The 23502-nt window shown below is 32.5% G+C and overlaps 4 protein-coding genes across 14 annotated transcripts; 1 reads left to right on the forward strand and 3 right to left on the reverse strand.

The window, feature by feature from the left end:
- Positions 1–5618: 5618 nt before the first annotated feature.
- On the reverse strand, positions 5619–10460 carry LOC107367057 (nose resistant to fluoxetine protein 6-like). 2 transcript variants are annotated; one of them, XR_016200155.1, is made up of 11 exons: positions 10059–10460; positions 9607–9900; positions 8154–8259; positions 7830–8068; positions 7639–7729; positions 7227–7319; positions 6995–7163; positions 6725–6927; positions 6513–6636; positions 5920–6212; positions 5619–5841 (listed from the first exon to the last, which is right to left on the reverse strand). XR_016200155.1 is itself a non-coding variant. In XM_015934723.3 (11 exons), the coding sequence occupies exons 1-11, from the start codon at positions 10324–10326 to the stop codon at positions 5707–5709; spliced, it is 2196 nt and encodes a 731-aa protein (XP_015790209.2). In that variant the 5' UTR covers positions 10327–10459; the 3' UTR covers positions 5619–5706. The 2 variants fall into 2 exon arrangements, 1 of the variants encoding a protein (XP_015790209.2); XM_015934723.3 differs by having other exon boundaries at positions 5920–6393; positions 10059–10459.
- Positions 10461–13811: 3351 nt separating this feature from the next.
- Positions 13812–17446, reverse strand: LOC107367056 (uncharacterized). Its single transcript, XM_015934722.3, has 11 exons — positions 17077–17446; positions 16624–16917; positions 16074–16179; positions 15750–15988; positions 15567–15657; positions 15403–15495; positions 15171–15339; positions 14906–15108; positions 14690–14813; positions 14107–14580; positions 13812–14029 (listed from the first exon to the last, which is right to left on the reverse strand). Exons 1-11 carry the CDS (start codon positions 17342–17344, stop codon positions 13895–13897), a joined length of 2196 nt encoding a protein of 731 aa, XP_015790208.1. The 5' UTR covers positions 17345–17446; the 3' UTR covers positions 13812–13894.
- Positions 17447–17944: 498 nt separating this feature from the next.
- On the reverse strand, positions 17945–19165 carry LOC107367059 (uncharacterized). Its single transcript, XM_015934726.3, has 2 exons — positions 19003–19165; positions 17945–18897 (listed from the first exon to the last, which is right to left on the reverse strand). The coding sequence occupies exon 2, from the start codon at positions 18894–18896 to the stop codon at positions 18114–18116; it is 783 nt and encodes a 260-aa protein (XP_015790212.1). The 5' UTR covers position 18897; positions 19003–19165; the 3' UTR covers positions 17945–18113.
- Positions 19166–20357: 1192 nt separating this feature from the next.
- On the forward strand, positions 20358–23344 carry LOC107367105 (rhomboid-related protein 2). Of its 10 annotated transcripts, none has more exons than XM_015934780.3 (7): positions 20358–20543; positions 20821–20928; positions 21065–21168; positions 21243–21437; positions 21515–21900; positions 22272–22413; positions 22763–23344. In XM_015934780.3, the coding sequence occupies exons 3-7, from the start codon at positions 21097–21099 to the stop codon at positions 23087–23089; spliced, it is 1122 nt and encodes a 373-aa protein (XP_015790266.1). In that variant the 5' UTR covers positions 20358–20543; positions 20821–20928; positions 21065–21096; the 3' UTR covers positions 23090–23344. The 10 variants fall into 10 exon arrangements, with proteins under 10 accessions (XP_015790266.1, XP_015790270.1, XP_015790267.1 ...); XM_015934784.3 differs by having other exon boundaries at positions 21073–21168; XM_015934781.3 differs by having other exon boundaries at positions 20839–20928.
- Positions 23345–23502: the final 158 nt, after the last annotated feature.

The raw sequence follows: 23502 nt of genomic DNA on the forward strand, positions 1-23502 counted from the left end.
CCAATGTTGACACTCGCTCTTATGCATAAGAGTGGCTGTGTGGCTTAAAAATGAACTTAAAACTGGTTTATTTTACATTGAATACATATCTTTTTGTTATCGATTCTTGCTTTTTTTAATCATTTTTAAGCCACAGAGCTAAATTATGAGTGTCGACATTGGCTTAAAAGTGAGCTTTTCATTATTAAGCCTGGTACTAGAATGTGCGGAAACACGGTACCTTACTTCAGCTTTTCTTGAATTCAGTGATTACACTTGCACATTATATTGCCAATAGTAAGACGAAAGTACTAAGCTAGAACTGTTAATTCTAGGGCTAGAGTTTCGATACCAATAGATGGCTCTGATTTTTTTTGTCAAAATAAGTGTGAAAAGACTGTATTTCTAAAAAAGTACATACGCCATCTATTGATTGGGAAAATATTCACAAGTTCGTCAGACGACTAACAAGGGAACAACGCGAAGTGGTAACAACCGGTTTATGTGTTCAATAGCCTATTGGAAAGAGCGCGGTAAGTAGGTAAAATGTCTTAATTATTAGCTATCCTATAGGTTTCCTATCGAAAATTTAAGGCCACTAATGAGTACATAAAACGCTGACAAAATGTCAGATTTTGATTTTTTCAATCAAATTTTTAAGTGACCAAGGACGTAATTTTATCTCTGAAACGGTGCAACGATTGAGTCGTTTCATGAACTCTAAATGGCAGTTTTCAACGCCCTACCATCCTAAAACTAATGGTTTAACCGAGAGAGTCAACAGAACCATATGTCAGATGTTAATGCATTATTGCCAGGACGAAAACCGTGCAAAATGAGCTGAAGTTCTACCTTTGATAAATCTAGCTTATAATACAAGCCCAAACACATGCACGAAGTTACTTCATTTTATCTACTGCATGGCAGACAACCGAACTTACCTATTGGCTTAAAATTAGAATCAAAGGAAAAAGAGATTTTATCACCAGAATACTGTCAATCTATCGAACAAGAGTGGCCGCTGGTAAAAGACCATGCAGCTATTTGTTCAGATGAAGCAAAACAACAGCAGAAACAAATTCACGACAGGAGATTTAATCCTACGAGAAAAGAACATAAGGTCTAATAAACTAGAATCAAAGTACCAAGGACCTCATGAAATCACTGATAAAATTGGTGAAACAACTTATTAAATTAAAGAGGATGACTGGAACCATTTTGAGTACACGTACACAGTGAAAACCTTACATTCAAGAAAATTCAACAAAAAAACTAGTTGACAAAATGGAAATCAAACCAATCCAATCCAAACACTGGATCCAACAAATACCCTATTCAGCATAAATTTCTTCGTAATTGAATTACCATGTGGAAGTAAATGTCCAATTGACTCCATGTCGAAAGCAAGTTGTTCAGCTCAAAATACAAATGGTGAAAACTTTTCGTCATTTTTATTTGATGTTGATGTAATAGCGGAAGAAATCGTTGTGCAAAAAGCAGTTACCTTCATACTCACTGAGGAGAGAAATGGTACTGAAATATGTTTAAAAAAATACGATGGTCCCGAATATGTCATAATCAACAAAACATCAACTGAACTCTGTGAAATCTCAAGAGAGAAATTGAATCAACCGAAGCTATTATTTGCTGGAAGACGCTGTAAAAAACATCTTAACTTTGGTAAATGGAAGTTATCTAACTGTTTAAAGACTAACAAGTACATTGTCAAAGTATTGAAATCAAAACATTCAACACGACTTCTACATCTATTGTATGGGACATAATTTGACAATGTTCAACTAAGCCCTTAACTAACTTGTACCTTGCTCAGATAGGACCTTGAAAATCTCTAGATCACTTCCCTTCGAAATTGATGGTAGCCCTTACACTGTTTTTAAAATGGTCGAATTGGCAACCAAGCCAATAACTACTTGGTGTAACTTAATCAATTGGAAAGTCATGCCTTACGATACAGAAACCGTAGATTTAGAACCAGCACCAATTGAGCTTCTAAAGGGAATATAAAAGAAAGTGAAAAATGCATCACTGCTAAACCGTGGTATCAACGTATGTAAATGACTTGATCAATATTGAAATCGCAACTATTGCAATTTGTGTCGTCATTCTCATATTTTTTAAATGGCTTGAGTGTAGCTACTACATCTACTGTATCTAATAACAAGACCTGTAGTCTATCTAACTGTAAACAGAGAAGATACTGACCTTCGCATGAACTATTCACCAGATATACTATACAAAAGCATCAATACCGTCAGATTCCCTTAACCTCATTATATTAACCTTAACCTTTATTATTATTACCATTATTCTCTTTTCAGTATGGACAATAGAAAAGTTTATCGAATCATAAATAGACATGCCAATGAACATATTATTTCCCTGTGGTCCCTTGAAAATCATCTAACGAGAGAAGTACGAGAAAAGATCAAAAAAGAATTCTGCAAAATTATAATCGACCTGTGCACCACCAAAGAGTTAGCTTTTAGAGCAAAAGCTAGAAGTGATCGTACTCTTAAGAGGGAATATTTGGGAAAAACTATATATTGAACTATATATTACAACGCTGAAAACATTGATCCATGTACAACTGTCCATACTTAATCCTTCGTTTTTCTTTTCAGAATGAAACCAACCTATAAACCCGACGAAGCCAACCATATTTATATAATATAGCACCAGATAGACCGCCAGTTTGGCTAATTTTAAGACAAGTTGCACATTTCGTTATCCTCGTCCAGTATTTGAAAGCCCTTTTCTTTGATAATGGGTATGCCAACAAATCAGAACTCAAGGGAACCTAATTTACCGTTCAATCCACACAATTGAATGATCGAAAATTTGAATGAGTCACTATTCGCTCACATAATCATATAAGGCTACAAATGGCCATTAATAATTTTTAGGAGAGTTAGGTGATATTTGCTACAAGCAAATAAAGAAAAAACATTGTGATATTTGCTTTGCGAGTCGCACAAGCGCTCCGCATGCACTAATTGTATAGCCTGTACGGAATCAGAACATCGTTACATGTCCTTTCCTTGGTCGATCACAGCCACAAGCTGTTAAACCGAGCAAGAAATCCAAAGAAGTTGACGAAAAAAGCAACAGAAAGAGAGAGCTTAACTCTGACAACCGATCAACAAATCCGACAATCCAAATAAACGTCTTGGCGAGTACAAATATTCTAGTTTGACCGACTTGTTACGACACAAACCAGAAGGTAATATGAAGAAAGCTTTGTCTCTATATGTTTTGTTCACGTATCCTTCATGTACTCCTAAAAGTTTGGCAATCGCAAGAAATTAGAAGAGTAGGAAATGTGAAAGTGGACTGCGTGTATGTTCAGATTTTTCCCAGCGGATCGCACGTGTGATCACGGATTATGAACACACCGAAATCGATATTGATTCAGCCTCATCAACAGCAGCCTCAATGGATTACTCTTCGACCTTAATTTCTGGTACATCAGATGATGCTAGTGAGAATGGCCTCGAAAATTATGTAAGTCATTTTTGCAATTTATATGGTCATCCGGGAAGTCCCGCCCGTTGCCCTGTTCTCAAAATTTCCGACAGATAGTGACTCGACGTTTTTGGATTGCAATCTCAAACCGACCCAATTAAAGCATCTGCCATTTTGAATTTCATAATTTCATAAGTTTTTATTTTCTAAAAAGTGCCATGCCGGACCAAAAATTTCGTTATATCATACAGTGCTTCGTGGCAGTGGGAATTCAGATTGGGTCGACAGTCTGCTTAGGATCTGCCTCGGACGGGAAGGCCTTCGGAAATCGATTATAAGCGCGCTTCACGTGATATTCAGGAGCTGATCAACATTGATCCCAGGATTCCCATCGATAGAATATATTCAGAGATCGGGCTATCACATGAGACCATCCACAAAATCGTGCGTGAGGTTTTAGGCCTAAAAAATCTAACAAAATGGATCCCACATGTTTTGAATTCAACCCATTATGAGCAACGCGTGGAAGCGTGTGAAAATCTTTGGCGCTCTATAACAAAAACAGTTATAAGCGATTTTGAACTCAATTATTACTATGGATGCAACCTGGGTAAATAAGTATGATCCTGCCGTTGAAAATGAGGCTGAAGAGTGAGTGCTAGATAAGGATATGGTTAGCAGAAGACCAAGATTGGACAGAAGAGCTGAAAAAGTAATGTTCTGTGTTAGGTGGGATTCATTCGGGGTCATCTATTCTAAATTTATGGAACCCGGTACAACTGTTGACGGCAATGAATATAGAAGACAGCTGGATGAAGGCTGAAATTAAGCACTTTTTCGAAAACAAGCCACAGCAATGGTATACCGAAGGAATTGCGAAATTAGCCATTCGGTGGCAACGCTGTATTGATGCCTTTGGCAGTTACTTTGATTAAAATTTTTCTAAAATGACTCCTTCATGCCTGGGAATGGGACTCTCCGGATGACCTAATAATTCTAGATCCTTCTCCATCTCCACCTCTACGAAATCCTCAGGCAAATGAAATGCAACGATTGACGCAAATGATGGAAAGGTTGATTGTCTTAAAAGAGAGACATAATGAAATTGATGACCGGTTATATGGCGATATTGGTACAGTTTTCGAGCATATGATGTTTATATTTGATGGTTTGGTTGAGGTGAACCGGTACCTCATGAACCAACTAAGACCGCAATCCAACAGATTGAACTCGTTTGCCGGTCAACTCAACACTTTGGTAATGCATCACTATTATGATTCAATGAATGATGGCCGTATTGATGTAGAAAGTGATGATTACTATTAAAAAATGATCAATGTAATCAAAAAAATTTTGTACCCTTTTTGCTGCACCTAAAATAAAACTATTATGAATAAGCTACTTGGCTTACTTTCCCTTTTATTCAGATTGTCTCACGAGAAAAAGTAGAGCTGGAAAGAAAAAGAAAGAAAAAAGGGAAGAGAAGAAAGAAGGCATAAACTTAGAATACATTCAATTATTAAAACACTTATCTTGCATTACATTTTATCATTATTTAATCATCAAAAAGGGTATAGGCAACCAAAACTCGTATCTGTCAAATTTATTTTAGTTTAAATTTTCTGATAGAGCATGCTGAAAAACTATGTTCAAAGACTAACCTCAAAGATGCATAACTTGAAAAATTAAATTTTCATCGGTAAAAAAGGCCAATTTTTTCAGGAGAAAAATTCAATTGAAAGGAATGAAACTCCATCACATTATTTCAAATATCATTCTATTTTATTTGCACCCAAAACAATGCTCAATTCAAATTAATTCGTTAATTAAAAGGATTTCAAGTTAGTGCCATTTTCTCTTGTATCTCTAATCTAATGTTAAAAGCCTGAACCGACAAAGAATTTTGCGTTTACTTTTAGCGTTGACTAAATAAGATTGAGGTCGAATATTTTGATCGAACTGCACATAGGCCTTTTTTAATTCTTAATAATTGAATTGCAACTAAATTTGATAAAATAAACCTAATAATTACCTAAATATCATTGTTTAAAGTTAGTCTCATTTTTTATTGATCACACCTTATTCGCTGATGTAATGATGCAAAAATGGAGTCAGCCCAACTGGCGATATGGATCAAATGACAAGAGTCTCTTGAATAGTTTGAAAAATAATTTTTTGTATTTTATTGATCACAGACAAACTCACACACAAATCGATTGCATTGTGTGCATTAGTTGCCGTTGATTATTTTGCTTTGAGTTTCAACTGTGGTCTTAACTTTATAGTTGCGTTAAAACTGGTAACTGGACCGACAACAAATAGCTGAAAGAAAAATGCTGCGAAAAAAGTTAGAGCTAAACACTCAATAGCTATTGAAACCTGTAAAGAAAAGGTAAAAGAAATAAACAAAAATATTAATTATGTTGTTAAATTGTTTATGAGGGGAGATGAACTTACAAATGACTCTATTGAATTGAGTGACCAACGTTGTATTGAATATCGTAATGTAATCATGCAGATATGCACATAGTATGAGGATCGCCAGAGTGTTGACCAAATGTGGAGTAAACGATTCTTCTGTCCAGAAGAAATCTTTTTACTAAATTGTGTGACTGCATTGTCTTCATCCGTCTGAACGACTTGGTCAATCTCCTTTTCAGAGCTTGGTTCAAAATTATTATTGATGTAATTGTTGTTTTCATTAAAAATTTCTTTGTCCAATGGATGAGAGAAAAATTCTCGCAATGAATCTGAATTGCTCATGTACACAAATGTGAATAAAGCTCCAATGAAAAGTCGAAAGAATATGAAATAAATAAAGTTCAAAAATGGTGGATAGACATGGCTTTCCAAAATAATCCAAATCATTGGTAAAATGTGTAATATTAATAGCACAGCAGCAAATAATTTGTTACGTCTAGTAAACTTCATCTAGAGTGAATAAACATGTATAAAAGACGAATGAATTAAGAGGACAATAAATTAGCTTCACAGTGTTTCTATTCATATAAAGATTACTTGAAGAAATGTTTAAATGGACTGATGCTTACCAAAATTGGATTTGATTTTTCATACTTGTTCATAATCAAATATGTCCATAAAGGAGGGAGAGTGTAGAGCCAAACAATCATTGGAGTTGGCAAATAAACGTTTTCAAACCAATAGATCGGTTGTCTTTGAAAATAAAAGATTAAAATTTAAAAGACTCTCAGAAATGATAAATTAAAGTAGGAAATCACATATCAATAATCAATGTATTTACCTCACATCCAATGAACGGATTAACGTGTGAGGATGAGCATCTTTGATGAATGCAGAGACACCAGTATATAATAATCCAGCTATTACTATTAATGAGTTAATGATAACAGCAAGTTTTGGAGATCTTTTGTAGAGATGAACCAATAAAATGATCACAGGTAAAATTTGAAATTCAACAGCAACAGACCAAGTGTGTGGTAAACACTGAAATGGTAGAACAAAAATTAGAGCTCAAGAATAATTGATCAATCATCATAAACATGACACATACCATATCGATTATGGGACGATAATTGTTTTGTATAAATAAAAGGTTTGTATGAAACGATCTTAAACAAGCTTCTGCAGTATAATCACTGAATATTGACATGACAGGGCCATCGAAAAACAATGGAGTGATGAAGGTGAAAGCGACCAGGGGAAGAGAAATGAGGGTAATTCTGTAAGAATGAAAGATCGTCATGTAAATATTATTCATTAGAAGAAGAATTGAGACAATTTACGTAAACATTTTGATGAACATGTTGATAAAAGATGGAATCAAAGAGGTTGATGGTCCAATGGACTTCCAGCATTCCATGGTGCGAGTTATCGATCTATGGAGTAGATCAAAATAAAATTTCAATCATTGCATTAACATATTAGAGCGATCCATTGATGGTTACCCTCGCATAGTTAACTTAACTTGAGATAAACAAAAACACTTTTAAGTTACTCTCCAGGTCTTATTTGATCAGGATCATTTGATTTTTGCGCACAACTTAATCAAAACTAATCAGAAATTGTCCAAACCTTTTTCCCTGATCAAATAAGACCTGGAGAGTAACTTAAAAGTGTTTTTGTCCATCTCAAGTTAAGTTAACTATGCGAGGGTAACCATCAATAGATCGCTCTAATATAATGACACAAACTCACCCGTAAACAAAGAGCAGATATGTAAACACATCACTTACTCCACCTCTAACCATAAAGTTGTTACGGTTTTTTATGAGATTGTTTGAATTTCCTGTATTGATAACATAAGCGTGAAAAATTCAAAATTGTTGTAGTTATTAAATTTTTAAAAATATATAATAATATGAAGAATAAATTGTAGTAAGTTATACCAAAAAGTCCCCATCCTTTGCAACAGAAGTACCAAAATGTTCCATGGACAAATATAGTTCCTGAATGAACTACCAGTTGAAATTTGGTTAAAAAAGTCATTCTTGATGTTGAGACAGGATTGATAAATCCATTGTAATTACGAATTAGAGAGAAATGTCGAGTCCAGCCACTAGATTTCACTGACCAATCCAACCAAGTTGCATATAAATTTATAACAACAATTGTAGTCAAAAAAGCTCTGTGAAAAATATAAAATATTAATTTGTTTGATATGTTTAGCATGTAATAAGAAACTTATTTGAAAAGAAATCATTTCAACTTACAATGATATTTTTTGATATCCCTTAGCATTTATGATATTTTCAACCAACGTAGTCTTAATTTTACATTGATCAGTTTTTACATACTGCCAATCATAAACGTCAATAGCTGAATGTTGAAAGTAAAGTAAAGCATACTTAGGTCAAGATGTCAAGATCACAGTATTACATATTATCTTGTACGCGCTGTTAATTCACTGGCTACTAGTTAATAAACTGAAGTAACCCATTCAGTTAAACCCTTATTAACTAATGATGAAAGATAGATTAATCAAAGTGCTTAAAAACCAATATAATCGACTGACTGCATTTTAAATAAGTCTGTAAGTATTAATCAAACAAATAAATCTTCAGTTGAAAATTCACCTTCTAATAGAGATACGCTGAAAGAGGAAACGTTGTGAAATTATATTTTTAAATGGGTATGGTTTTACTTTTACGGACAGATGTTAGCACAGATGATGAGAACTTTAAACTTTGCGGCATTCAGGGTAATCCTTTTAATGTTGTTTTCGATGGTCATGAAGCTGGATGAGCACAATGAATAAAAAGATGAATTGCACAAGAAAAAAATAACATGGAGATATGAGGGATCCTAAAGGAATAGCAAATTTTCTGATTTTTTCATTGGTTACATAAAGTGTGTTTTTAAGAAATCCTTCCTTAGGTTTTAGTGTTAACGACTTTTACTGTAAAAGTGAAACCTTAACAATAAAGGAAAGTTAATCTCAATCATTTTAAGTGTTTCATTTACATGGCTAAGTGTCTCAGTGTCAAGTATAAAGCCGATACCAAATTTATCATGTTACCGCTAACATGATCCAACGAGTATTTTACGACCATTTGATATTGCATTTTGCTGCGCTCACCTATCAGTAGTTCAGCCACAGTTTCAGATACAAAACGAAAATTACACTGTAAACTCGAGGACAAGGTAATTGCACATCTATTTTTAGATACCGAAGTGAGCCGAAAGTCTCCCGGCTCACTAACTTGATGATATTTTTCACTCACTAAGCTAATAGTCGACTAATTGGCTTAGTCTTAGTTGGAAATTTATGTTTGGCTAGCTGACTGACTAAAGGCAAAAAGGTGTATTGTTTTTACTTTATGACAAAATTTTATTACTATAAATTGATATTACCAATCATAGTTCAACCAATCATACCAAACAAATTCAGAATTGTCATGATTGCAAAGAATTTTCTTCAATTTTTTAGGAGTGAGCTGTGACCTTTTTTGGTTAGTGTCAAACCAACTATTGAAAACTCTCGAACTTGAGTTCGAAATTCAAATTTCAGTCATTTTAGCGAGCTTTTAGTTGACTCACTAAAGCTGGCTTAGTGGGGAAAAAATTGGCTAAAACTAAAGCCAGGCATAACCGGCTCACTCACTCACTAAGTTCACTAGCTTCAGTATCTATCTATTTTATTATCATATTATTAATATATCTTACCTTTAGAAAAGATAGTTTGAATATCATCTTGAGAGCAAGAAGAAGGAATACAAAGACCAATCTTGAAAATGGCTTCGAAAAAATCTGAAACTATTTTATTCCTGGTAAATATATTTGTAGAGTATTCTGATTCGGATATTTTCGGTAAAATTGATATTGTACAATGTTGACCAAATTCACTTTCCTTTGTTTCATCATTAATCCATTGAAGACCCAAACATCTATCATAATTACCAAAATCATAGTAACCAGTTTCAGTTGAATCAATAATAAATCTAGACGATGAATCAAACACTTTGTAATAAGAATGATGCAAAACAAATAAATGGATTTTAGTAAAAAATATAATTTAAATGCAAACATGTAATTGTAAAGGCGCTTAGATGGTTTCGAGTCAAATTTTGAGTACAATTACAATATCCAATCATTAAAAGACGTCAAAAGATACTTACTTTGAAATGTCCATTGATTATCCTTCTTCATTGAATTAAAAACATTATTTAAACTTTTGATACATGATGATGATACTTTAAGTGGTTCCAGATCATTTGAATTAACAAAATCCCAAAACACATGATTGAATCCAATTTTTAGCAATTTGGCTTGTTTAATATTATATTCACTCGTTTCATTAGTGAACATGTGAATGGGTTGAATGAATCCATTGAATATCAACAGAAGCAACAAATAAGTGAAAAATTGAACAATAAAAATCTTCATCTTGATACAATTATTGTTGATATTTTTATTATTGCTGTAAAGTCACATTCAACGAAAAAAATATTCATCAATATGATTCAGAAATCCGAGATAACGTTCAATTTCTTCAAACGTTTATCGTGAAAAATCTAATAATGAGCAGAGTCAATTTGGTTTCTTCGAACAACTATTCTGGCTCAGCCCACATCTAAATTTAACTCTCTATCTTAAAATGTGTTTCATCTTTCCTCAAACTATCTAGATTTGCCCTTTCTTTTGATTAACCGGTTAATTCAAGCTTTCTATCCTTTTGATGGTCGTAAAAAGTTTATTTTGTATCATTTAAACGTAGCAACTGCAATTGTTATAGTGGCTCAAGGTAGCTCAAGCTGAATATATTAAAAGAAACAGGTTTAGTTTGTTGAGTATTCCAGTCTAAATGATTCGAAATTTTGTTACTCGAATAAGTTACATAGTTTAATGAAATATTGATACTCATTAAACTGGTTTTCTTTGATCATTATTTTATTAATTAACACTCTGTATTTATTTGTAAATTTATCACTAGCAGTGTTATATCATGTCCCGTCAGATATGAATGTATAATAGCTCGACCCATAGCTTTGTTCAATTATTTCAAAGTATCTTACTTTTATGAATGTTAGAATAATCGCGAAAAAACGAATAATGAACAGTGTTAATTAGAATGGACAATTAATTTAGAAATAAGAAAATAAGGCATAATTTTCTTCGAACGATTGCTCTGGCTCAATCCACATAAAAATGCAACCGAAAACGGGTTACAATTCAATTTAACTTTCGTCAAACAATTTGGTCGACCATTGGTCAGATTTTTCAAGAAATTTTTAGCGTCATTTGACAAATCTAAATACCATTCATTAGCAGTAGCTCTAGAAACACCAAATTCACATGATTTTTCAACGATTTCCGCACGAGAGAACTTTTCAGAATTAACTAAATAGAAATTTTTACAGATGCAATGATGAATTAGGTACTTTACTGTACAGGGCATTTCAGCTAATTTTACCGTTTTAAATTGGCTATATCTTTGCTCCTGAGTGAACTTGAGGTGTGATATTTTGTTTATGGAAATTTGGGCGATACTCAATTGTCATATTCCAGGGTCAAGGTGATTCAAGGTCATTGCGTTATTTGACCTCTGACTGATATTTGGAGGTCATTTTCTGAGAGCGCGAGAATTTTATATTGTTTGATGCTTGCTACGAGTTGGTATCTCGCACCGTTGGAAAGATAAATGCATTTTTCTCAAAACCAATTGATCAACACATCAATGCGTAAACACTCATATCATTTGACCAGAATAAGTTATGAACATGTCACTAGCATCAAACAATATAAAAATTCTCGCGCTCTCAGAAAATGACCTCCAAATATCAGTCAGAGGTCAAATAACGCAATGACCTTGAATCACCTTGACCTTGAAATATGACAATTGAGTATCGCCCAAATTTCCATAAACAAAATATCACACCTCAAGTTCACTCAGGAGCAAAGATATAGCCAATTTAAAACGGTAAAATTAGCTGAAATGCCCTGTATGTTAATATTGGGAAAAAAAGTTTTGAATGATTGCATTATTGCCATCTCAAAATCACAATGTAAATGTTCTGGTCTGAATATGATACCTAATTTATTCCTAATGGTTGATGTAATAACAGAGATAAGCTTAAGATATGTGGTCATTTTTTTATCAGGTAAAAGGGCGAAAACTACCGCAAACGTATTTTCATTGACAAGAACATGAAAAGTAAATAATTGATTGAATTGTTTCGGAGCTGATGAAAAAGTTCCATCTACATAAACTCTATCAGAATTAGCTAAATATCGCAAAAAAATTTCAGAGCTAAAAATCATCATTTTATTATCATTATAAATTAGAAATGGTTTTTTATCTAAAGTTAGTTGATAATCAATTGGGATTGTTATATTTTTTTATCAATGGGTGGAAGTAAAGAATTACGTTTGGAATACAATTGAGACTTCATACTGATGAATCTAGGAGCAATTTTTATATCTTTGTTATTATTAATTAACTCCAATGTTCTTTGCTCTCGAACCTAAGTTGAAAATATCACAATGTTAGTGAATTGAATTTAAGTTTAACAAATTTCTTAATTACTTACTAAGTTGAATATCTGTTTCAATGACAGATTCGGAGATTTTTCAATTTTTTAAACATTTGCTCCCTACATTTGAGCTTTTCAATTCTATCCAAATGATTTGAATGGTTATGTTGAATTGGATGTTTGATTATATCCTCATTTTCACTTATCATAGTGACATTACAATCACTTTGAACGCATTTCCAATACATTCTAGAGTTAACCTTATTTTTTAATAAGTAAAGCATATCACAATAAATCAAACTTTCACTATTACGTTTATTGAGAACGAAATCCATGTTTTGAATATTTGAAATAAAACATCAAACTGAGCAAACCTAACTCTGACTTCGACCTGAGAATAGGTTAAACTTCTTAAAATCCTAGAATGAATTTTCCCCTCAAGCCCTGAGTTTAAACGTTAAGGATTAAAGGATTGGTCGAGCAGGAATAGACCCTTCATTTTGCTAGCTTATCTGGTTCTCGAGAAAAAAAGGATTACCGGATTTGTTTTAAAGTTTTTCCTCAAAGGTTAATTACAGCCAGCAGTGAAATTGATCCATCGCTACTTTCCTAGATTTGCGTGTTCCTCTGACGAAATGATTAATCTTAAGTTCTTTATCATCTTGATGATCGCGAGCAATTTATTTCGAAATACTTTTTGAATGTTATAACTTATCATTGGCTCGAGGCAGTTTAAATTTTGTATATCAAACAGGTTTGATTTTTTGAACCTCGAAATAGCTGCCTGTCGTCAATTGCGTGTTTACATTAAATTCGGTTAAATTACAATGACCATGAGCTTCTGTAATCCACAGAATTAAATTTTAATAAACAGCTTAAAGGTATCGATAAAGTCAAATATAATGGTTCCTGGAATCATAAGGAAATGATTGTGTTATTAATTTCACTTAATGTTACTCTGCACAAAATTGAGGCTTAGATTACTCTTTGCTTTTTCATTCAAATGGGACGAAATACCTTGAATAGATACAGAAGGAAAAGTCGGCTAAAATCCATGATAATTTGTTTTTAGCAAAAAAATTGATAATTACAGATGTCTAAAGATAATTGTTCAATATACAAAAGAAACCTTTCGCGTTAAACAATCAAGAAATAGCTGTACTTGCAATTACCTTGCTTCAACTTTTCACGATTTTCTTGGATATTAAATTATAAAAATATTAATGTTGAACTGCAAATGTCTTTTCAAATTGTATCTCTGTTTTCAGATTTAACCCGTCAATATATTCATGATAAATGGAATTCAACTGTATAGTGAAAAGCTGTATACTTTTGTCTCTACATTTTGAGAACTTGGATTGTGAGAAAAAATGAAAAAGATTCACAATAATCTTTCAGTAAGTTTAAAATAAATAAATTTATTCAGTTGATCAAGTAAAAACAAATACATTGATTTGGTTGTATTCATTAGTTAAGTTTGATTATTTTGCTTTAAGTTTCAATTGTGGCTTTGACTTTATAGTTGAGATTAAACTGGTAACTGGACCAACGACAAATAGATGGAAGAAAAACGCTGCGAAAAAAGTTAGAGCTAAACACTCAATAGCGATTGAAATCTGTAAAGAAAGGGTAAAAAAATAAATACAAATATTAATTATGTTGTTAAATTGTTTATGAGCCGAGATGGACTCACATGTGCCTTTGCTGAATTGAGTGACCAACGTTGTATTGAATATCGTAATGTAATCATGCAGATATGCACATAATATGCGGATCGCCAAAGTGTTGAGCAAATGTGGAGCAAACGATTCTTCAGTCCAGAAGAAATCTTTTTACTGGATTGTGTGACTGCATTGTCTTCATCCGTCTGAACGACTTGGCCAATCTTCTTTTCAGAACTTGATTCAAAATTATTATTGATGCAATTGTTGTTTTCATTAAAAATTTCTTTGTCCAGTGGATGAGTGAAAAATTCTCGCAATGAATCTGAATTGCACATGAAAACAAATGAAAATAAAGCCGCAGTGCAAAGTCGATAGAAGATGAAATAAATAAAGTTCAAAAATGGTGGATAGACATGGCTTTCCAAAAGAACCCAAATCATTGGTAAAATTTGTAATATTAATAGCAAAGCAGCAAGTAGTTTATTACAACTAGTAAATTTCATCTAGAGTGAATATGTAAAATGAATGGATGAAGAGAACAATAAATTAGCATTACGTTGTATCTGTTCATAAAGATTACTTGGGAAAATGTTTAAATGGACTGATGCTTACCAAAATTGGATTTGATTTTTCATACTTGTTCATAATCAAATATGTCCATAAAGGAGGGAGAGTGTAGATCCAAACATTCATCGGAGTTGGCAAATAAACGTTTTCGAACCAATGGACAAAAGGGCTTTGAAAATAAAAGTTAAAATTCAAAAGATTTTCAGAAATGATGAAATATTCGAAACTCGGATATTATTAATATAAAATCCATGCATTTACCTCACAGCTAATGAACGGCTAAATGTGTGAGGATGAGAATCTTTGATGAAGGCAGAGACACCAGTATATAATAATCCAGCTATTACTATTAATGAGTTAATGATAACAGCAAGTTTTGGAGATCTTTTGTAGAGATGAACCAATAAAATGATCACAGGTAAAATTTGAAATTCAACAGCAACAGACCAAGTATGTGACAAACACTGAAATAATAGACAGAAAAAGTTCTAGATTATTGATCGATTATCATAAGCATGATACATACAATATCGATTATGGGACGATAACTGTTTTGTATAAATAAAAGGTTTGCTCCAAATGATCTTAAACAAGCTTCTGCAGTATAATCACTGAAAATTGACATGATAGGACCATCGAAAAACACTGGAGTGATGAAGGTGAAAGCGACCAGGGGAAGAGAAATGAGGGTAATTCTGTAAGAATGAAAGATCGTCATGTAAATATTATTCATTAGAAGAAGAATTGAGACAATTTACGTAAACATTTTGATGAACATGTTGATAAAAGACGAAATGACAGAGGTTGATGGTCCAGTGATCTTCCAGTATTCCATGGTGCGAGCTATCGATCTATGGAATAGAAATAAAATAAATGGATTTCAATCAGTCAATCAGCGTATAAGAACTTGGACTGGACTTACCCATATACAAAAAGCATGGCTGTAATCCAATCCCCTACTGAACCTCTAACCGCAAAGTTGTTTCGTTTCTTCATGATATTGTTTGCATTGGCTTTATCGATGACATGAACGTGAAAAAACAAAAAAATGCAAAATTATTGACCATTACTAAATTGACAAACAAGTAAGTGGAAAATTGTATACCGATGAGTCCCCATCCTTTGCAACAATAAAACCAAACCAATAAGTGGACAGCTAAAGTTGAAGAATGGACTACCAGTTGAAATTTGGTTAAAAAAGTCATTCTTGATGTTGAGACAGGATTGATAAATCCATTGTAATTACGAATTAGAGAGAAATGTCGAGTCCAGCCACTAGATTTCACTGACCAATCCAACCAAGTTGCATATAAATTTATAACAACAATTGTAGTCAAAAAAGCTCTGTGAAAAAAATAAAATATTAATTTGTTTGATATGTTTAGCATGTAATAAGAAACTTATTTGAAAAGAAATCATTTCAACTTACAATGATATTTTTTGATATCCTTTAGCATTCATAATATTTTCAACCAACGTAGTCTTAATTTTACATTGATCAGTTTTTACATACTGCCAATCATAAACGTCAATAGCTGAATGTTTAAAGTAGAGTAAAGCATACTTAGGTCAAGATGTCAAGATCACAGTATTACATATTATCTTGTACGCGCTGTTAATTCACTGGCTTTACTGAGCACCCATTCTGTTGCAAATAAACTCAAACGAGTGAACACTAATCAACACAATTTTCAGTTCTCACTTTCTAATAGAGATGCATTAAACTAGATAATTTTTTAGATTGAGTAAAAGATAGTTTCACAAAATCAATTTAGTTGCTAAGTGTCTAAAATTGGTGGCAAATTTATCATATTAGCTGCAGATTGGATCCACCAACGAGTATTTCACGACGACTTTAGTATGTTTTCATATTAAATTTTCCTGCTTTGTTCAATAAATTGATAAGATTCGATTTAACTCGCAGATAAGGTAATTGTTGTGCTAGTTTCCAATATATGCTAGTTTAGTGTACATCTTACCTTTAGAAAAGATAGTTTGAATATCATCTTGAGAACAAGAGGAAGGAATGCAAAGACCAATCTTGAAAACGGCTTCTAGATGATGTGACACTATTTTATTCCTGGTAAACATATTTGTAGAGTATTCTGATTCCGATATTTTTGGTAAAATTGATATTGTACAATGTTGACCAAATTCACTTTCCTTTGTTTCATCGTTGATCCATTGAAGACCCAAACATCTATCATAATTACCAAAATCATAGAAACCAGTTTCAGTTGAATCAATAATAAACCTAGATGATGAATCAAACACTTTGAAATAAAAATAATGAAAGAACGAATAAATAAATTTTAGTGACAAATATAATTTAAATGCAAACATGTAATTGTAAAGGCGCTTAGATGGTTTCGAGTCAAATTTTGAGTACAATTACAATATCCAATCACTAAAAGACATCAAAAGATACTTACTTTGCAATGTCCATTGATTATCCTTCTTCATTGAATTAAAAACATTATTTAAACTTTTGATACATGATGATGATACTTTAAGTGGTTCCAGATCATTTGAATTAACAAAATCCCAAAACACATGATTGAATCCAATTTTTAGCAATTTGGCTTGTTTAATATTATATTCACTCGTTTCATTAGTGAACATGTGAATGGGTTGAATGAATCCATTGAATATCAACAGAAGTAACAAAAAAGTGAAAAATTGAACAATAAAAATCTTCATCTTGATACAATTATTGTTATAAAATCACATACACCAATGAAAATTTTCATCAATTATATATGGAAACGAATGGGGCTCGACACATAACTTCACTCAATTATTAAAGTATCGTGAAAAAATGAATAATTAGCAGTGGAAATTTGAGAGCGGTCTCTTCGAACGACTATTCTGGCTCAGCCCACATCTAAATTTAACTTTCTATCTTAAAATGTGTTTCATCATTCCTCAAACTATCTAGATTTGCCCTTTCCTTTGATTAACCGGTTGATTCAAGCTTTCTATCCTTTTGATGGTCGTAAACAGTTTATTTGATATCATTTAAACGTAGCAACTGCGTTTGTTATAGTGACTCAAGGTAGCTCAAGCTGAATATATTGAACAGAAACAGGTTTAGTTTGTTGAATGTTCCAGTCTCAATGATTCAAGATTTTGTTACTCCAATAAGTTCCATAGTTTGATGAAGTATTGATACTCATTAAACTGGATTTTCTTTGATCATTAGTTTATTAATTAACACCCTGCATTTATTTGTAACTTTAGCACTAGCAGAGTTATGTCATGTCCTGATAAATCCATTATTAAAAGCGCTTTTGTTAGAAATTTCAAATCAAAAGGTTAGTTTAATATTATTTGCCTTGAATCAACTCTCTTTTAATCGTATAAATACGAGATTTGCGATGGTAGAGGTTAAATAAAAATACACAAGCCGACTTAACATTATGGGAACTTGTCTAAAATTACCGAGAAGTGCTGAATCAAAGAATGCAGATTAATGATGTTTCGATTTAGATTTATGCTCTTTTCTAGATGAACTAGGAGATCTTTTATGATGGTGACTTTTCTTGGTTTTGTTTTTGTTTCCATCACTCGAGTCATCGTCTTTTGTATACCTATGTTTACTTTTGATTGGGCTAATTCCTTTCGAATGCTTGGTTTTGCTTTCATCATTAGAACTATCGTCCTTTGAATGTCTATTTCTTTTCTTAGCTCTACTTGGACTTTTATCTATTGAATATTTGCTTTTCTTTTCATCACTTGGACTATAGTCTTTTGATTTTTTGTGTTTACTTTTGTAGTCTGAGTTGTCTTTATCATTTCTGTGTTTTCTTCTGTCATCTGGATCATATTTTTTTGAACGTTTATGTTTCGTTTCATCATCCGAGCTATCGTCTTTTGAACGTTTGTGTTTCTTTTTGTGTTTCCTCTGTCTCGTTGGCTCTCCACCGCTTTCTTTTGAAATCAACTCGTTGATCTTTTTCATTTTCAATGGATTGTTTAGAATCTTTCGGGTTTCTTCTAGTTGTTTTTTCTTGATTGCAAATAGAGGATCCTCTCTCATCAAATCTGACAACTCTTTATTCATACTACTGGAAGGAAACCCAAAAAGAGATGTAGGAACGGCATCATCGGCTGGTGCATCAATCCTTTCACCTCTTTCCTCTCGTTGAGCAAGCTCAAATGTTTTATCAATTTTACGTCCTGTTAAATACGCTTCTGGGTCAACCATACCAGAAACGCCTTTATACATCCAGTCCATTTTTTGTTCCGACATACTGAAATTAAACACCAGACAAAATGTCAAACAGAGGAAAAAATACGTAGTAAATAAAAAGCTAGAAAAGAAAGTCACCAATCACAGAAAAATGTCCATAATTTACCTGAATCAAACTGACACAGTCTGACTAGCACCAAATTGGAAGTCAAATTCGATTATAACCACTTTAAAGAGTTTAAACCATAAATTAGATCATATTCAAGTTAAATTAAATAACTAAGTCAACTGAAGCAAAAAACATCCACAAAAAAACAAAACAATCTGTTCTTGTTTATGCTGTATAAATAAACTGTTTCATGCTGTATAAATAAGCATCTATACCATATATAAAGTCAAAACATGAAATTTTTGTGTAAAGATTGTGGCCAAACTTAAAGGATTCTAAAGAAAATTTTTTCACAGCCTGAAAGCCATGATTAAACTACATCCACGAAAAATAGTCTGAACTTCATCGGAATTCAGGTACCTGAGAAATTAGCGTTTAAACAGGGTAGGGGAAAAAATGCAGAATCCGTATCTTTTACTATTGACTTTGGGGGAAAAAATGTTTTGGTTGTTCAGGTTGATTGTTGGTTAATTGTTAAATTAGAAGGATATGTAGAGCCATTTTTCGAGCAAAGAGTTAGGCAAAAAATATCTTGCCTCAACTGTTGAACCAAAGTTTTTTTATTTTTTTTTTCTTGACAATGGTTTTTCATCAGTAATTTGAGTCTTTAAATGTGGATTGATTTTTGTATTCAGTGAAAAGAAATTTACGATCAGTCATGATCGGGGCTCAGCTTGTTAGTGTAAATAAAACTTGTCTCTATTTTCACAGTAACGTTAAAACTACGAAAATAATTTATTCAACTCTTTTGATTAACAGAGTTGATAATTATTACCATCTTAATTCGCAAAAATAAATTGAACAAACTCTCTTCTAATCATAAATCCATTTAAATTGATACTCTTTGATATGTTAGGTGAGATGGTTGCGATCAAGCATAATTAAAATCGGAAAAAAGTACATTGTATTTGTAATTATGATTAACAGAACTTTTGATTGCTTAAAACTCACTGCAATACTGAATGATGGCTGGGAACAAAAATTTTGGATACGTCATGATGATCAAGTGATAATTTAATAACAGAGCAATCATGCAAGCCTTATAAAACATGACTTTGATTGCACTGAATTTGGAACAAAGAGTAAAGAAGAAGAAGAGTAATCCTTTTTACTCTTTGCTCATGATTAAATTATTAATAGATGAAAATAAACGGGTATTGACTTTAAAATAATACAGCATTTAAGAAAAATTGATGGACAGTAAATTAAAAAGAAATTACTGAGCAATTCTGTTGACTACCAAATTATAATCTAAAGGTAAATCTTCATGAGTGACCATTTGACCTAAGTTTAGACAGATCATTTGGTGGACGCTATTTACACTAAAGTATTTTTTGTTGACTAAGAAACCAAAGTTGCATGTTGCAACATCTCCTTGATCCCAACAAGTTTTAATTTGCTTATTTATTTTATTTTATTTATTTTAATTGTTTTTTTTTATTTTTGACAATTCTAATTATTCTTAGTCTTATATCTACTTTTAAGAGTGTTTATTGTGTACAATTAGCTACCCAAAAGCATTGACTTTGAAGTGTAAGGTAAGTGTTTTTAAGAAGGGTTTATGTCTAAAGATCTTGATGTTGATGAGTTTATTACAGCATTTTTTTTCTCTTTGAACCTCTCTCTATTTTTTTCTTTATCATTGAATATGGTTTGTTTACCATGATTATTTGATTGATTGTGGTGGTTGCTTGGTGTTCTCTATGGTATGTATCCATAGTATTACCTGTTAACATATTTTAAGTTATTTTTCATTAAACAGATAGAATTACATTTCCGCACTCACTTTAACTCTGATTTTTTTTTGTTTTCCAGGTAACCATTAATTTTCAGTATTGAATGTGCAACCGTAACCACACCTAAGTGTCTCTTGTCTTTGTTATTGCCATTGTTGTCATCAATAAGAAGTTACCAACCAGTACTGTGAGTATTTACTAAATACTGTAGATTAAGAGAGAGTACAAATTGGTGATTGAAAGGTAGAGGAGAGAAGAAACACGAAAAGTCGATCCAAGCTATTTCAGTTGATTGTATCTCTGATCATCTATTTTATGATAAGTGATTTAGTTATTAACTCAAGGATTAAAGAAAATGACAAAAGGCAATAGAGTTGGTGTTGATCAAGATCACGATCAAGTTACTGTAAGCTTAGAAATGGATCGGGTAAGTTGTAAATAAAAGCTTTAAATAACCTTCTTTGTTTTCCAACTAATGTTTTTTGTAAATTGAATTTTTAGATCTGGAAACCAGTATTTGACAAATATGATTCTGACGGTGCTGGAAGAATACCTGTCGATGTATTTAGACGCCGAATCATGGAGGCAAATGAAAGACTTGAAGAAGACATTCCTCGTGAAATTCTTGATGAAATTATAGAGCGCGTAGAATGGGATCATGATGGTTGCATTTCTTATAATGAATTCATTTCAATGGCAAGTTGATTAATGTCCATTTTAGTTTGCTTCAAAACATATCTAACGAGATCTAACTTTTACTTGATGATTTACAGGTCAAATCAAGAGAAATGGGTGCTCACAGACCTCGTCTTCATCGCTTAATTCGTTATGCTGCTATAGCAGTTGTGCCTAAATCTCAACGACAATCGGTGATTAGACGTTACATCGAGGAGTACAATTGTTCACCACCACCGTTGTTCCTAATGTTAGCTTCAATCGTCGAGATTGCAGTTTTTATATATTATTGTGTTGCAATGAATACTTTCTCAGCCACTGGTCCAGTGCCTTTTGATAGTCTACTTATTTATGATCCATACCGTCGCTATCAAGTCTGGAGATATTTTACTTATGCTCTCATTCATGCTGGTTTCTTTCATCTTTTCTTTAATTTACTTGTTCAACTTCTACTCGGTATACCGTTAGAAATGGTCCATAAATGGTAAATATAGTCTTGTAATCCAATTGTCGCTCATCTAGGCGTTAGCTTTCTGCTTGTTATATGTTCGTTATGATGGAGCTTTGCCCCAGTTATGAAAAATTTCATATTGTCAAAGAAAATCGATTTAAAAAGTGAATCAATATGATTCTTAAATATGGTGAAATCTAGAGAGACTTCTGGGAATATTAAGATGAACTACAATTCATCTCAGCTATCATGCAATATTTCTCTTTGTCTTGCTACTTGTCATTTTTTACCAACGTTCAATTTATTTGTGGATGAATCAATTGAGACTCCTCGGTTGAAGCCTTGACAAAATACTTTGGTAAATATTATGTTTTATTATCAATCGGTCTCTTTAACTTTTTCAGGTGGAGAGTCGGCCTAGTCTACTTAAGCGGTGTTTTAGCGGGCTCGTTGGGCAGTTCCCTGTCGGACCCCAAATCATATCTTGCCGGAGCGTCAGGTGGGGTTTATGCATTGATAGCGGCACAGTTGGCGAACGTTGTCATAGTAAGTTAACCTTCACCTTGCAAAAATATTAACATTCAGTGTGTATAGCTGATGTGTATATTTTGATAATTTATTAGCTATTTCAGTAATTAATTTTGCTCTCTAAATTTGATTATTTTTAAATCTGATGGTAATTAGATAAATCAATTTTCTACTGATTTTTGTTCTGAAATCAAATAATTTATATATTGGTATTTCATCTGATAATTTCAAATTTTAGATTACTTGTTGTCAAAGCTCAATCCTATGATTGACTGGCTCACTATTAACTAGATAAAATGATTCAATTGCTAAATTTGGTTTTATTTTTGCATTTAGTTAACATTTATTCATCTTTTTTCTTTAACAGAATTTCCATGAAATGGAATTTGGAGCGATTCGTGCTATCGGTTTGGTCATGTTTGGTACAATTGATGTAGGTGTAGCTATCTATAATCGTTACAGTCAAGTCGGAAGAAATCGTACAAGCTATTCAGCCCATTTAATGGGAGCCTTAGCCGGATTCCTTGTTGGTGTCCTTGCCTTACGAAATCTCAAAGTAAAACGATGGGAGAAACGATTAGGCTTAATTGCATTGATTGTTTACGTCGTTTTAATGGGATTTTGCATAACCTTCAACTTTGCCTACAGTGATTACTTTCCTAAACCTCGTCACTCGAATGGCTATTTCCAATAATAGTAGACATGTTTCCATGAAACATCAATCATTTTAAGGAATAAGAGGTTGCTCAATTTAATACCAAATTATCATCTAAATTTTTCTCCTCTTCATCGTTTTATCCCATTTTATAATCTAGTTACATATCACAGTTCACTTTGAATATTATTTTTAAATTGTTTACCAATCTACAGATCACTGCATTCAAATCATGTTCAATGCGCATTACAATCAAATCAACAAAATAAAATTGCTTATTTACTTTTCGCACAACTTTTTGTTGTCAGATAGTTCTTTGATCTCGATATACTGATCGATTTTATTATAGTAATTAAAACCAATCATTTGACTGGAATTATTGATAAAAAATAAAGACTATTCCAGTTTAGATAGGAATTACAAGATGTTCACAGTATTCCTTGATTATAATG

Source organism: Tetranychus urticae, chromosome 3, assembly GCF_039701765.1.
Source record: "Tetranychus urticae isolate SD_2017Ah chromosome 3, NJAU_TeUrti_SD_1.0, whole genome shotgun sequence".
Classification (NCBI taxonomy): Eukaryota; Metazoa; Arthropoda; class Arachnida; order Trombidiformes; family Tetranychidae; genus Tetranychus; species Tetranychus urticae.

Coding starts and splice junctions, on each gene's coding strand:
- LOC107367059 (XM_015934726.3), bottom strand. CDS start 18,896: ATGTCGGAACAAAAAATGGACTGGATGTATAAAGGCGTTTCTGGTATG.
- LOC107367057 (XM_015934723.3), bottom strand. CDS start 10,326: ATGAAGATTTTTATTGTTCAATTTTTCACTTATTTGTTGCTTCTGTTG. Junction 7,730..7,829: donor CAAAGGATGGGGACTTTTTG/GTATAACTTACT, acceptor TTATCAATACAG/GAAATTCAAACAATCTCATA. Junction 7,320..7,638: donor TATCTGCTCTTTGTTTACGG/GTGAGTTTGTGT, acceptor TCTACTCCATAG/ATCGATAACTCGCACCATGG.
- LOC107367105 (XM_015934780.3), top strand. CDS start 21,097: ATGACAAAAGGCAATAGAGTTGGTGTTGATCAAGATCACGATCAAGTT. Junction 21,438..21,514: donor ATAATGAATTCATTTCAATG/GCAAGTTGATTA, acceptor GATGATTTACAG/GTCAAATCAAGAGAAATGGG. Junction 22,414..22,762: donor AGTTGGCGAACGTTGTCATA/GTAAGTTAACCT, acceptor TTTCTTTAACAG/AATTTCCATGAAATGGAATT.
- LOC107367056 (XM_015934722.3), bottom strand. CDS start 17,344: ATGAAGATTTTTATTGTTCAATTTTTCACTTTTTTGTTACTTCTGTTG. Junction 16,918..17,076: donor TAATCAATGGACATTGCAAA/GTAAGTATCTTT, acceptor TTTATTTCAAAG/TGTTTGATTCATCATCTAGG. Junction 15,658..15,749: donor CAAAGGATGGGGACTCATCG/GTATACAATTTT, acceptor TCATCGATAAAG/CCAATGCAAACAATATCATG.